The following is a 14,775-nucleotide window of genomic DNA, read 5'->3' as shown; positions in this document are numbered from 1 at the left end:
CTCAACAATCAACATCTTTGTTCTAGAGCTACAGCTGAACTGTCCAATACAGTAGCCATGTGTGGCTATTTCATTTAAAAGTTTAAAGTAATATTGATGTAGACGAAATAAAACTTAAAAATCAGTTCCTCAGTCACAGTAGCCACGTCTCGAGTGCTCCACAGCCACAAGTGGCTGGCGGCGACCATGTTGGACAGTGAACTATAGAACATTTCCACATCACAGAAAGTCCTATTAGACAGTGCTGATCTGGAGGGTGGCTGCCTTTCCCGTGAGGACAGTGAACTGTGAGAGTGGAGGGCAGTGTGTAGAGAAGGAGGAGTGAGGGATGGCTGAGGAAGAAACTCATTGCTATCTCAAAATGTTACCTTGCTACAGTAACCTTGAAGACAGTTTTGAGCTTTAGAAACTTAAGTATATACTTTTTAAAATTTTTTTGTTTCACTTTTTTTGGGGGGGCAGGTAATTAGGTTTATCTATCTACTTATTTACTTAATAGAGGTGCTGGGGATTGAACCCAGGACCTCGTGCATGCTAAGCACACACTCTGCCGCTGAGCTATACCCTCCCCCCACCCCCAAATGACTGCTTTTAATGAGATTCCCTCCGTCTTTTGGTAGAAGAACATTTCTGACAGCTGGGAATGCTCCTGCCTACCAGTCTGTCACAGACGGCATGTACCATGGGTTGCCACCACTCAGCAACTCTCCGGTGAAGAGCATTTTTGCTTCACAGCTCAGCCTGCCCCCACCACTGGATCCACAGAGCCTCCAGGTGTGTTGAGAGCTATTTGTATCTGTGTGTGTCATAGGTAGGGGATCTTGTCACTCTGTTTCTGTTTGGCTTAAATTTTGCAGGGACTCTGTGTGCCTAATGCCCTGCAGCCTTGGTTGGCTCCCCTTCCCTCGCACGGTAGGGTGGCCTGGGCCCCATGGGCCGCTGTTAATCCCAGTCAGAGGCTCTGCCTGCAAACTACTCCACAGGCTAATTGGGAACACAGTTTATCTGCTCACAGCTGGTAGCAAAACCAACACCTGATCTCCTCCATGTAATAGATAATAATGATAGCAATGATGATGCATAAATTAGGCCAGCAGCTGAGTTTTGAACAGCCCTGGTTACAACATGTGTTATCAAAGGTAATCCTGGCCAACTGTCATTGCTCCCAGACTCCAGCTCTATTACCCATCTTCTACAACTAAAGAGTTTAGGGTTGAGAAAGGCCAGAGATCAGACTGCTGGGCAGCCACAGTGGCGCTGGGTCACAAACTGCTGTAGTAATCTATGGCCTGGTAGCAAATTACCCCCAAACTTAGCAGATGAAAACAATAAACATTCATTATCTCAGATAGTTTCTGAGGTTCAGGGGTCCGGGAACAGCTTAGCTAGGTAGTTCTGGCTCAGGGTCTCTCCCCAGGCTGAGATCAAGAAGTTCCATCTCTTACTGGGAAGAGAATCAAAGACTTTGTGAACATATCTTTAAAACCATCTCCCAAGCCCAAGTCTTCTGATTCCAAAACCTCCAACTTAATGTTTTTATGTTTCAAAGCTAAGCCAAGTAATGCCGACATCAACTCCATATAAGTCCCACACTTCTACCTTCCCTAGCTACAAGCCAATGACTCTTGACCCAACCCTACCCTTATTTAAACCCAGAAGACAGAGTTGGACCATGGCCATTCGGCCTGCTCCTGCTGCCTTTGTGTGCCTGGGGTCAGGTGGACACGGGTGTCCTGGCTCCCTGCTACCTGCATCTACTCCAACTCTAGGAATTGTCTGAAGCCAGTAGCAGGTCTGGAAGTGTAGAATGGGGTCAGATGGAAAAGCCCACTATATCCAAGGCTGCATGTGGCTCCACAGGGAATAGGCGATGCCTTGGCTGTCGAACAGTGACGTGCAGAAGATAAGAGGCCCGTGTGTAACATTATGGCATTGGTTTTGAGTTGTTACATAGAACTGTAGCACAATGGCGATAAAGGGCAAATTTTTAAGGTTCTTAATGTTGAGAAAACTTGAGTACATTCACTTCTGTTGATTATAAATATGTTCCATTGGTTTTATACTATTCTGGGACTTCCAAACACTGGTATTGACTAGTACTTCATTTTAAGTATCCTTCTGTGTTTAGCCACTTCTGAAAAATCAATTAAAAAAAATAAGATTACTTCTCTCTCCTCTGCATCATTAGGGACCATCCTTCAATAACTACTTCTACATAGTAAATAAATCATCACACAGTGTTTTGGTGTGCAGACACAGACGTCTCATTCACATGTAGATGTCTATTATTTATGGATACAATACAGCATTATTGTATTTATTATTCGTTTCTTCTTTAGGCATTTGTGCTGTTCCCTTGGAGAGCATTTCTGGAAGATGGAGGACCATTTCCACTTATGAGTAGCAGCCCAGATACCCTAGAATATAATATGCAGGTAGGATAGATCTTTCCACTTGTCACAGAGGGAACTAAATGCAGACTGCAAAAGGTATCTTTGGGTCCATAGGTCAGATCCTTCCTACTCTGGCCAGTGATAAATAATCTATGAGATAAGCAAGGTGTTTGGTTATGAAGCTATAAACCCAGTGCCACAAGGTGAGTCATGTTTTCTTGTGGCAGAAGAAAATCATGGTTTCAGCTGGCATCAGCTGTGTAGCAGCTGAAACTCCCCAGGCCAGTAATGATCTGAGGGAGCAGTTATCCACTTCCAGCCACCCTCCAAGCCACTTAGAGAAGCTCCCAGGCTGACAGCTCAGAAGCCTATGACTCCTGACCCACCTACAGTGGTAGGAAGAAAACTCTTTAAGTAGGACTCAACAGGAGAATTTCTTTCAAGTATATGTTTTCCTTCTGATTATTTAAGCAAATATTATTGTGTTTTTATTTAAAAAACAGAAAAGTATTAATAACAACATGAAAGTCAATCATAAATTTGCTTCAAGATAATATGGAGGTTGGGAGGGCTGGGACGGGGCAGGACTGGCCATGGCTTGGTGGTTCTTGGGACTAGGTGATGGGAACCATTCTGTTTGCTTTTGTGTATGCTCAAAAGTCTCCATAAGTACAATTTTTTAAGTGAAATGGTAAGAATGGTTTAAAAAATCAATCTTAATCCCCCACTAGGAGACGGTCACAGTTCATTTTGGTATTTTTTTTTTCCTAGTATTTTCCCTGTGCTTACATGTGTTTAGATCTGTACTTTTAAAGGAAAATTGATATCACACTATACATTCACCATGTACAGACACAACTATCAGTTTTGGGAAACTTGGACTTCCCTACAGAGCCAAAAGTCTGAGATGATCAAGGAGGACTTTGAGCTAGAAACGTTGCTCTTATTTTTATGGATTTTTTTTTCAATAGTTGAGAGGGCGGGGCTTGTAAACACAACTACCCCTAGTTTTCCTCCCATAAAACCATGTGTAAGGGGTACCTAGAAGACTTCAGAATGGATGTTTTGGTTTCGTTTTGTTCTTTTTTGTTTTTAGCTATGCCTCTGTAGGCTGAGTGACCGCGACCTCAAGGTGGCTCACGGAGAGCTGGTGGGCATGCAACTGCTAATGGAAGATGTACTTCTGAGCAACTATCATGTGATCATGGAGGGTTCCCCAGGACAGCAAGTCACACTGGACAAAAATATACAGGTATCCTTGGTGAACAGTCTTCATAATTGGCTAATGCTATATTGCACTGAGCACTTTTCTATTTGAGAGGTGGGCTAGAAAGCCACATCTGTCCCATAGCCTCTTCCAGGGTCCCAGGACTGTGCCAGTGCCACACGGGAGCAGCAGTGAAGCAGGGGTAACCAGTGAGAGCCCCTCCAAAGTACTTTCCTTTACAGTATTCAGTGTAATTAGTGGTATATCCATTTCTTCTAATTTTAAAAGTAGAACAAACTTGTGAGGGGGTCCACTGAAACCAAATGGAACAAATACTCCAACTGGCTGCTCTTCCTTGTGAGTCACACATTTAGGACTGGAGTTGGAAGGACCAGAGGGGTTGATAGAGGCCCTAAGTGAACATCTCCCGCCTGGGTCCAGTCTTCATCACTGAACTAACCTATGGACTCCTAGGCAAGCCTCCCTTCTCTGGACTTGTCCCTCTGAAGCTGTAAGGTACCAAGAGCTGGTAATCCACCTAGTATCATAACTTGAAATAATTTCTGCACATATGTGGAAACAGACAGAGACTTGTCTGGACACAGGGTGAGCTAGCTCGTGCCCGATTTAAAGAGCCCCCTTTTCAGAGCTTAACTTTCTGCACCAGCCATCTCCATTCCCTTACTTTCTATCCACTCCTTGGAAACTGCAGTCTGACTTCTTCCCATCTCACCACTAAGACTACTCTCATCAAGGCTCCATGGTTCTCGTCACTAAATCCCTTGGTTTCTTTTTAGTCGCCTTCCAACCTGACTCCTTGGCAGCATCTGACACAGGGTGTCCTTCTTAAAGCCTCTCGGCCCTTGGCTTCCAAAACACAACTCTCTCCAATTCCTGCTGATATTTCTGGCCACGCCTTCTCAGACCTCTCTGCCAACTCTCCTCCCTCTGCCAGTCCTGAGGGCGTGGGTTTCCTGGCTCTGTCCCGCTCCTCCTACTAAAAGGGCTGCATTCTGACTCCATGACTCTAGCTGCTTTTGTTTTTGTGCGCCCATTACTCCCTAAAAAGACATTGAAAGGTAGAGTTTACAGCTGTGTTAATACAAAGAAAAAATATATTAATATGGTACATTAAAGCATTTTATTTAATGTGAATGTCTTTTTTCTGATTTTAAAAGAAATTAAAACATTTTGTGGGCCCTAAACACTGTGCCTTCTGTGTGTAATCAGTGAGTTGGCCCTGAACACCATTAACATCATTGTCTATGACTGAGATCTGTTCAGAGTGTTTTATTAATTATTAATTCCTTCAATTCTCACAATAATTTCATGAGGTTGATGCTTTCATTATTCTCATTTTACAGGTAAGAATACTGAGACACAGGCTAAGTGATGTGCCTAAAGTCACTTGCCGAGAGAGAAAGGAAACCCAGACTCCAGCCTCACAGTCTGGCCCTGGAGCTCCCTCAGAGTCTTAACCTGCTGTGTTGTTCCACTCCTCACCCTCTCCCAAGGCAAACCCATCTACTTTTATAACTGTGATGGCTTTACATATGATGACTCCAAACTCTACATGTCCAGCCCAAGCCTCAATCCTATCAGATTCATATGTTCAACTGCCTTGTTCCATCTCAGAGATAATGTGTCCCAAACTGAGCTCATTTTATTGCCCCCAGACTTGCTCCTCCTTCCTTATTCCCTGTCAGTTGACCACCACCTGTGCAGCCACCCAAGCCAAAACATCTGGACACCCATCTTTGACTTCTCTCTATCCTACCCCACCATCAGACACCAAGTTTTACTATCCTATTATTTTAATATCTTTCACGTTTTCTCCATCCTCCCTCCCCACCCCCTCCACTAGTCCAAATCGCCATCATCTTCTCATGCTGGGCTGTGATCATAACCTCTACGTGGACTCCCTGTATTCACTTTTCCCTCCTTCACATCTGTTCACCAGGGTGATATTTTTAAATGTGAACCTGATTATGTCGCTTCCCTCCTGTAACTCTTCAGTGACTTCCAAATGCCCTGAGAATAGCGTCCAAGTGCCTCAAACAGATCTTCATGACCTGAGTCCTGCTAGTCTCTCTACCGCCAACTTCTTTCATTTTGTCAAATGCACCATGCTCTCTCCTCAGTACCTTCATGCATACTGGCCCCTCTGGTGGAACACTTCCCTCTCCTCCCACTCTCTGCTTTACCATCTGATTAACTCCTACTTGTCCTTCAGGTTTCAACTTCCAAGCCACTCTTTAAGAAGTTTTGTCTGATTTCCCACCTTTGAGCCATGCCCCTCTGTGCCAGTGAGGGCACACCCGCTCTAAGTAAGAGTTGTTGTACTAGTCTCAACTTAAATTAGAGAGCGTATTTGTCTTTCAAAACAAGTCTAGAAGGAAGCAATTCTGGTTGGTGCAGGCACCCAGCTCTGCCATCCTGGGCGTGTCAGCAAAATGTCTCCCTTATCTTGTTAAGGTGAAAACAGCAATGAGAAAACTGTCTCCTTAAGGAGTTTTATCTTTTTATCAAGGAGGGAAATCTTTTTCCATAAGACTTCCAGTAGATTTTTCTTCTGTCTTACTGGCTAAAACTGCATCACAAGTCCACTTCAAGCCAATTAGTGGAAAAGGAAGTGTGTTTAGAAATGCCATGTAAATTTCACTGCAGAATTTGATGCTTTATCTGGAGGGAGCATGTGCAAAGCTGGTACTCAGCCAAGCAGTGTCAAGATCAAGAAGTATGCCAGGCCCTTTGGTCCCTCTGTTTACCCTTTTTTGGCTCTGTTGCTGATGGAGTACCATCTTTCCCTGGCAGTCCCACCCTCCCCCACCCGGTTCTTTATCCTGTCTCCTGTCTCTTCTTGCATCCCTTAAAACACTTAGGGAGAGAAGATATCTCTGAATGTGAATATATTAACAAGGTAAGTTTGTCTTAAAATTATTTTTAATTAGTTTTATTTTATGATTGGCTTTATTTAAGAGTCTTTCAATATTCATAGACAGTAGGAAACACTGGAGTTTGTACTGCCTATGACTTAGGACTCCAGGTTTCCTGTCCCAGCTGTGCCTCTTGTTCTGAGATCTCTTAGACTTCAGTTGCCAAGACTCACAAGTGAAGGTGATGGATGATCTCAGGGACTGTAAAACTGCCCCAGTAGCCCTAGGTTCCTCGAGGGACTTTGGGGATTTTTGAGCAGAGGGGCCTGTATGTGGGCTGGCCCTCCTTGTCACCAGGCTCAGCCTTGGTCTATTGATATTTTGGGTCACTGAGTAAGTAAGATACATATGCTGAAAGGTTTCTGGGGATAAAATAAATCAGGAAGTGCATGCATTAGCTGCTTGTTGAAGAGGTAGGCTACTAGGTGGAGGGGTTGCCAGCTGTCAGTGGAGTTTGCTTTCCCTCTGCTGTGGGTTTTGCTTGTCAGCACTTCCTCTGACCAATGCTCTTTCTGGCAGCCCTGCTTCCCTCCCCCAACCCCATATATTAATATGTTGATAGCACTGATCTGGACCCAGTTACACCAGGTGGTGGTTCTTCCAGTTCCTAGCCAGGAAACTTGAGTATCCAAGGTGGTGTTACCTAAATGTTCTCTGAGGCCTTTCTGGTCAAAACACCATGGTTCAGATTTGCCATCTTCGTCTGAAAGGAAAGCTCCTGTTTCTGTGACTGAGACACTGGCATCAGGCCAAGGGCCAGATGCAGGTCCCCGTTCTGCCTGTTACTCTGGGTAGCCCGGCCCTCCCACCACAGGTGCGGGAGAGCAAGGGCCTGAAAACTTGGTTTCCTCCACATCCTCCAGGCCTCACAGCAGCTCCTCCACAAGCACTCATATAAGGAAAGCACCAATGAATCAATGAACAAATCAGAATTTTAAAGAAAAATTGCCTATTGAATAATAAATTCTAATCAAGAGACATGTTCTCTGCCTAACTTTTAAAGGGTGGGAGAAAGAACAGGAGATAAGATAAGCTTAAGTTTCCATTTTCTTACTCATAAAATGGATAAAATCCCCAATTTAAGGCTATGTTATAGCTCTACCATGATGAGGGGAGTTAAATCTTGAGTGTGTCAGAGACCATTTTCCAAGATGCAGAGGCTCAATGTTTCTAATACAGATAAAATGTTAGCACCCAAGTAGAAGAGTTTTAAGTGAGTGGTTCAAGAGTTAAGCAGAAAGCTGGAGTGGAGACATTTCTGTCCGCTGTGTTTACTGTCTGTTCAGGAAGGATGCTTCTCCTCCCTAAGCTCCATGTGGGCTGCAGGCCTGTAAACCATTCCTCCCAGAGAAAAAAGTCATTCTCCAAAGACTTCATTCTGTGTGGGCTGCATGTAAAAGGTTACCCTGTGCTGGTCCATGATCAATACAGAAGATTTTCTCTAATGCTTTCAGCCAGATTTGTCCGGAGTGCCAGGATTTAGAAGTCAGTTCCAAAGCAGCCCAAAGGCATCCGAGCTGCTGGGGGGCCCGTGCAATGCAGTGATGTCCCTCGCTTTGCTGAGATCATTTCTGGTGCTGTGGAAGCAGCTGGAAGTGCTAAAGGAGCATTGGGGCCGACTGAAGCTGCGAAGCCAGGATATCAATTCTCTCTCTTTCCACAAACAGTTCTTGGAGCTCTACAGGTGAGTGTTGCTGAGGGGGAAATTCATGTGAACCTGGGGACTGGCAGATTCCTGCCCTTGCGCGGGGAAGGAAGTTTGGTCTATGAGTCCAGAGGAAGCTGGGCGGTATGTCTGCAGAGACGGTGCTTTACAGGAAAAGCTGGATCCTGTTGACTGCAGGGACGGCGTCGGAGGTCACTGCAGCACTGTAGATCATTTACCCAGAGTCCTGTCCCTGGGAGCTGGTGTTTCTGAAATGTCCCTGCAGTGCTGACTTTAAACATTTTAGCTCATAGGATCCCAGTGAGCATTGGGTGGGTGGGGTAGGGGGTCTTGCTGTGACCTCCTCCCTGTTCTCTGCCCCGTTAGACCCAAGTCAGAGGCTCTGCAGCCAAAGGTACAACATGGGGCAGCGTGAGGTCTTAGGTCTGCCGAATGCTGGGTGGTTTTCGCAGCTTCAGGCCCCGGTTGGGATGACTTAGCTGGCAGATGCCATGTGTCTGTTATCAAACCAGCATTTGCTAAGCACCCACCCACCACCCTGGACCTTACTAAGAACACAGACGCTCACGTTGGTGGCCTAGTCCAAATTGTCTAGCTTATGAATTATGACAGTCAGCTTTCCTGGTAAATAGGAAATAAAAAGACGTGTCCATATTTTAGAAAATGACTGAAATTAAATGTGCCCAATGGGAAAAAGCCTCAAGATTTAATATTGACTAAGGGAGTGGCAACCGTGGTGAGTTTAGATGTCAGTGTGAGTGTCTGTGATGGGTTGGAGGTTTATGCATGATGACAGGAAACAGAATTGTCAGAGAATCTGAAAGAGAAAAAATATGTTTGCTCATTTCTGCCTCTCTTCTTTACTAGAACGGACATTCTCTACCCCAGCATGAAAGCCATAGCTAGGCGGATGGGGAAAGAAGATGAATTTGAAGAACTTATAATAAGTAGTCAGTCTATTCTTCCCCCCAAAGGATCTTCAGAAATTGAAATAAAAACTCAGCAGGTATGCAAGGCTGTTTTGAACTTGGCTTAAAAATTTACTCTATGGCATTAGCATGTGAAACTACAGCTATACCCAAGTGGTGTTTCTTTCTCAGAAGTGAAGTGTAAATTGAGCGTTTGTAAATCGTTGAACAGACGCTGAGGAAACTAAGTGCTTAAAGGCACATAGGGCTTTGATTAAGCAAATAACCACCCCTAACGTCTCAGTTCTGTAAGTCTAGGTGTTCATATTTTTATTTTCCTCAGATTAAAGTGCACCAACCACCATGAAAAAAAACAATAGAAAACCATAACCACTAGCATCTGAAACATAAAATCCAGCATACAAGTATCCACCTGCCACAACACACACACCCATGGAGATGGAATGTTTAAAATAGCTCCTGTGATTTTTTTCCTGAGAACAACACAATTTATGCACCAGCCTATATGGTGTGTGTGTTGATGATCTATTTGAAAAGGTTGTTTCCCAAGTGTTTGTTCCCTTCAGTCCTGGACACGGGCTCTGCCTGGCTGTGCTTATTGTAACAGGGAGCAAAGACTCTAGCTGGCCGGGTGTCGATGCAGAGGTGCATGTCCACTGAGCAGCATGGAGGACTCAGCACTGCTCCTCCTCAGCACAGCCCCCAGTCCTAAGCCCACTGCTTACTCTTCTGAACTCTGGTTCGTCTCTAGCACCTGGGGTCCTCTGACAGGAGAAGTGTGGGCTCTGCTAGCATACTGGGTAGAGGAAGGGCCCACAGATATTGGAACAAAGTTTTCTGTTGATTGTGTATGGAGTTAAATCTTCTTGTGAAATCCTCCTTGGTATCTAAATCGAGTTTCAAATCTAAGCATTTCTCTTATAATAATAGCCCATGAAATTCCTGGCCACATTTAAAGACTCCAAAACATATGAGGTCACTTCAGATATTGAGCACTTTGCAATTTAGCAGAACTTGGTAAAAGGGGGTCATATTTTATCAATCAAGATGTGGGCCAGGAAGAAAAGATGTTGCTCTCCAAAAAGGTGTATCTACCCAACTCAGGAACCCAAGAAAGGAATCCTTCTTCCCTGAGAGACAGTAGCTGGCAGGACCCAGCCCGCGGCCCTTCTGCAGGGATTTAGGAGCCGAGAGTGTAAGCTGAAAGTGGAGAGTGACTCTCAAACTTCTTACTCTAGCTTCAGAAACTTCTAGAAAATCTTGAAATTCATATGATCCAGGAGGTATTAAGAAAAGTAAACAGAGAGAGAGCACTGGTTGTGTCAGAAAAGTCCAAGGAGCGGCATACTCTCCCTACAGGTAAAGTATGTTTATTTTAATACTTCATAAAACAACATTTTAATTATTTTTTCCTAATTATAAAATTCACGTATCTGTATTCATGGTTTAAAAACAAAACACTACAATGCCCAGAAAATTGTATAAAAATGACTTCTTAACACTGTGGCCCGGAGAGGAGTACTTTTAACACTTGGATAGATTTTCTTCCACTTAAAGGGCTTTTAAATACAAAATATTTGTTAACTTCAGTCTCAGTGCTGCTGATTATCTTATAACTGAAATATAGTTGACATGGGGGAAACACATAACGCTTTTCTTATTTGTAATGTGTATATATTGCCTGTGTGTGTGTGTGTGTATCACAAATATATATATTTGGGTGGGAAGGCAATAAGAATTGTTTCCTTTCTTCTGAGATCTAAAGTCAGGGTGACTTCATGGGCAAGTGACCAGTTCACTCCCTTAGGACTCACACAGGGGCACTTAGGGTTTAATGCTCTATAGGTGCCATCTTGAAACTCTTCATGTTAACTCAGAATTTGTATTTGTATTTGGCATCCAGTGACCATGCACTAAAGGCTTGGAGCCTGGGCTCATGCTGTCCCACCTCCTGCTGCCTCCTCACCTTGCCAGGAGGAGTTCTCAGCTGCCTGATCGTCTGCTCTCTGGCACTCCAGTCACCCCTAATCTCCCCATCACCATTCCTATCCAGTAATCACTGCCACTCTCCACCCTGGTGGGGGCCTCAGTGCAGCGAGGGTCGGGGTGGGGCACGTGTGCCTGGCATTATCTCAGGGATGCCAAGCTGGCAGCACCGTAATATGTTTGATGGTGACACAGTGGGATTGAGCCTGCTGCCCATCCCTGGGTACCTAGACTATCCCAGGGCAGAGGTTGCAATGCCCTTGGGGTTGCCCATACACAGTGGGTTGGAGCAGTGGGCCCATGGGAAGGAGAGATGCTCAACTTCTTTGCCCCCGACTAGGACATGTAGCCTCAGTCCAGTAGCTGGTAGACCACATGCATTCAAGCGCCCAGTCATAGGTCAGTGCCTGTAAAAGTCATACTTGCCCTGCAAGCATTCTCATGCCCTGGGAGTTCAACATTAAAAACAAATAGAAACACCATGACAGGCCAGGAGAGAGACTGCAGAAAAAAGAAAAACACTTTGTATTTTAGTTACCTATAATGACACCTCTTCTCCTGGTTTTTGAACAAGAAGGCCTGCATTTTTTATTCTGCACAGTGCACCATAGATTATGTGACTGGTCCTTTCTGAACTACAGTGACTTCTAACTCCTACTAATTCTGTAAGAAAACCCACAACCTTTGAGCTGCAGGGGAATTGTCTGATTAAATTAGGTTTTCCTTTTGAGACAAGGCCCACAGACATTACAATGTTAATTAATAACCTCTGTCCTCGTCTAAGACATTGTCAGTTTATCGGGGCTTGGAGTAACTGTGTTCTGTAGGTAGGACTTTTGGGTAAGGCTGTGCAGTGGGAGGGCGAGCCTGACCAACTGGGCATCTGAATGTCACCAGAGAGCTGAGCGTGGTTGAGCTCTGATTACAGAACACTTAACGAGACACAAAGCATCCGTTGTTTGTGCTGTGTCTGCTGCATCCAGGAGGCTCCCTTCCAAGTCCTTAGAGAAAATCCACAAGAACATAGCAGGTGCAACTGTCTCCGTGTTTCGGGTCTTTGGCTCTTATGAGACGTCAGGTTGGGGCCCAGGGGAAAAAGCTACTTTGCTTCGCAGATGTACTGTGCGCTGCCTTGTGCAGGGTGTTTGTCAGCTGACCTTGGAAAGGGCCTTCAGGCAGGAGCTGAGGGAAGGCAGGCAGGGTTGAGGGGAGGGTAGAGTTATTTTTAACAGTGGTAAGGTTGATATTACTAAATCTTACCTTGGCTAGAGTATACTGGCCAATTCTAAAATCTTGTTTAGAGTCTATACTCATAAGGCTTTAAAAATAAATGCCAATAGTGAGAGCATTTTATAATTGTTGGTTTTTGTTTTGCATCAGTTCAGTATGGTTCAGCATGGAGGCCTGGGTTTCCTCCTGTACTGAGTTCCCCCAGTACAAGTGATGGAGTCCCCACTGTGTACCAGGGCTGCTTTTCTATACACTTCTTTGACTTAGTCTTCCTGAGACCTCTGTGGGCTGGAAACATGGAAGAGGGTGCTCAAACCATGGAATTCCCACTCGCCTACTGCTCGGCTCAGCAGCAGGAAGCAGCCGGGGTGGATCAGGCTTCCAACGGGGGCTGCTTCTTCATGCAGAGACCACCCTTTGTGGTCAAGTTTAGCTTGGGGCCAGGGCTTTCTCCAGAGGGAGCCGGGAATGGAGGGTATGGAGAACAGGGGACATCGGAGGCTCTTGTTCTTCCCTCAGGGTCTCCTTTCTCCCTGTTGTCCCCTCCAGTGTCTCCGTTGATACTTGTCTAAAGGGAACCCTCAAATACTTCTCCCCTGTATTTCCTTCCCTCCTCCCTACCTTGTCTTGGAGCTTCTGAGTGAGCTTGCAGTTTGTCAGTGAGCATCTGAAAAGATGGCAGCCACACCTGGTCTGGGGCTAGTCCTTGATAATTTGTGCTCCCCTAAGAATGTCCAGGAGCAGCCCCAGACATCCTCATGCAGCCTCAGGGTTTATCAGAGATGGGCTCCCCTAATCCCAAAAGGCTCTGCCATTCCCCATCATTGACATTTTGGCATTGAAGTCACTTTTAACTGATTCTTTAAATTTCCCTGAGCAGTTATAAGGCCAGCAGTCTCCAATGTGGAGGCATATATCCCAGGGGTATGGGAGGAAAATATTAGAACTTCTAAATGAAGTCTGTATGTAAGAAGCCCATGTCACACTCTTCACTGAGATGTCCTGAAGCAACCATGGGGAAGCAATCCACAGGTGAATAATGAAAAATAGTAGAGTTGACAGTTCTAATCCTAGCACATACTTATCTTCACCCACATTGTTGGGTTAAAAAAGATAACCTAATCCCCCCTAAGAAATCAGACAAAAAATTTTAAAGGTCAAGGAAACTGTTGAGAATGTGGGTCGAGCTGCATTCTCATTGATGATGACCCTCACCCTCAGTACATCGTGCTTTGCAGTATTAGCCAGTGATCGTCCTGGAGGTAGTAGTCAGGAATACATACACATACGTATGTTAGAGGTGAGTGAACAAAAATGTTTTGCTTGAAGGAAGCACAGTCAAAACACGTGGGAGAACATGGTCTCAGTCAGCATTTCCTCAGCAGTGTGCCCTGCAACACTAATTCCTCCACGTGTTAATGCAGTCATTCTCCCAACCACCCTTCACTAACAGACTCAGTGGATTACCTGCTGCTTTCCATTTCCATTCTCCATTCACAAGCGGAGAAAGCACTCAGGAGAAAGCATTTGGGTTGCAAGTTTACCCAGCATTGTTGATCGTTGTTGGCTTCAAACCTGTTGGTGCTCGTTTTACTTGTCATTTTGTTTGAGTCGTTTAATTATCATGTAAACCAATGAAATAGGAGGACCTGAAATAGGACAGAAAGAAATCTGCTCTATAAAAACTAAGTCGAAATAGATAAACTGTGGTACATCCTGTTGATGAAATATTACTGAACACTAAAAAGAAATGAACTATCAAATCATGAAAAGACATGAAGGAAGCTTAAATGCATATTACTAATCTGAAAAGGCTACATAGTGTATGATTCCAACTATATGACATTTGAGAAAAGATAAAACTGTAGAGACAGTGAAAAGATCAGTGATTGCAGCCGTTGACAGAGAAGGATGAATTAACAGAGAATTTAGGGCAGTGAAACCATTCTGTATGATACTACAATAATGGATACATGCTGCTAAACAGTTATCAAACCCACAGTTTCACGAGAGTGAACAATAAAGTACACTATGGACTTTGGATGATAATGATGTGTCAGTGTAGGTTCATCAGTTGTAGCTGATTTACCACACCGGAGGGGGATGTTGATTGGGAGGCTGTGTGTTTTGGGTGAGGGTACAGGCACTCTCTGTGTGGTCTGCTCAATTTTTCTATGAACCTAAAACTGCTATGAAAAGAAAAAATGAAGCATTTGGATTGTTTCATGGTCGTTTTCTCTCCATAAAAAGAAACAAACAAAACACACACACACACACACACACACACACACACAAGAAATTGTAGACTATGCACTATGTATTATGATATAGAGAAGAGAGATGGTACAGTACCCTGATGAGGGGGCACGTACAAAGAAAAGGCCTAGCTCTACATTAGAAGATTGGCACATGTTTATGTATTTGGGGT

At 44.5% G+C, this 14,775-nt stretch overlaps 1 protein-coding gene across 12 annotated transcripts in view; it reads left to right on the top strand.

Annotated features, from left to right (window-relative positions):
- Window positions 1-14,775, top strand: part of LOC105077107 (coiled-coil domain-containing protein 162) — a 152,727-nt gene that overhangs the window by 109,395 nt on the left and 28,557 nt on the right. For all 12 annotated transcript variants that reach the window (XM_074368501.1, XM_074368502.1, XM_074368500.1 and 9 more), the window contains 6 exons: window positions 621-774; window positions 2,340-2,435; window positions 3,490-3,645; window positions 7,991-8,220; window positions 9,070-9,208; window positions 10,370-10,490. In XM_074368501.1, coding sequence (XP_074224602.1) covers window positions 621-774; window positions 2,340-2,435; window positions 3,490-3,645; window positions 7,991-8,220; window positions 9,070-9,208; window positions 10,370-10,490 — 896 coding nt within the window. The remainder of the gene's footprint in view (window positions 1-620; window positions 775-2,339; window positions 2,436-3,489; window positions 3,646-7,990; window positions 8,221-9,069; window positions 9,209-10,369; window positions 10,491-14,775) is intronic.

This window comes from Camelus bactrianus, chromosome 8 (assembly GCF_048773025.1).
Source record: "Camelus bactrianus isolate YW-2024 breed Bactrian camel chromosome 8, ASM4877302v1, whole genome shotgun sequence".
In the NCBI taxonomy this organism is placed as follows: domain Eukaryota; kingdom Metazoa; phylum Chordata; class Mammalia; order Artiodactyla; family Camelidae; genus Camelus; species Camelus bactrianus.
The sequence above is the reverse complement of the archived record's forward strand: the minus strand, read 5'-3'. Positions and strand labels throughout refer to the sequence as shown.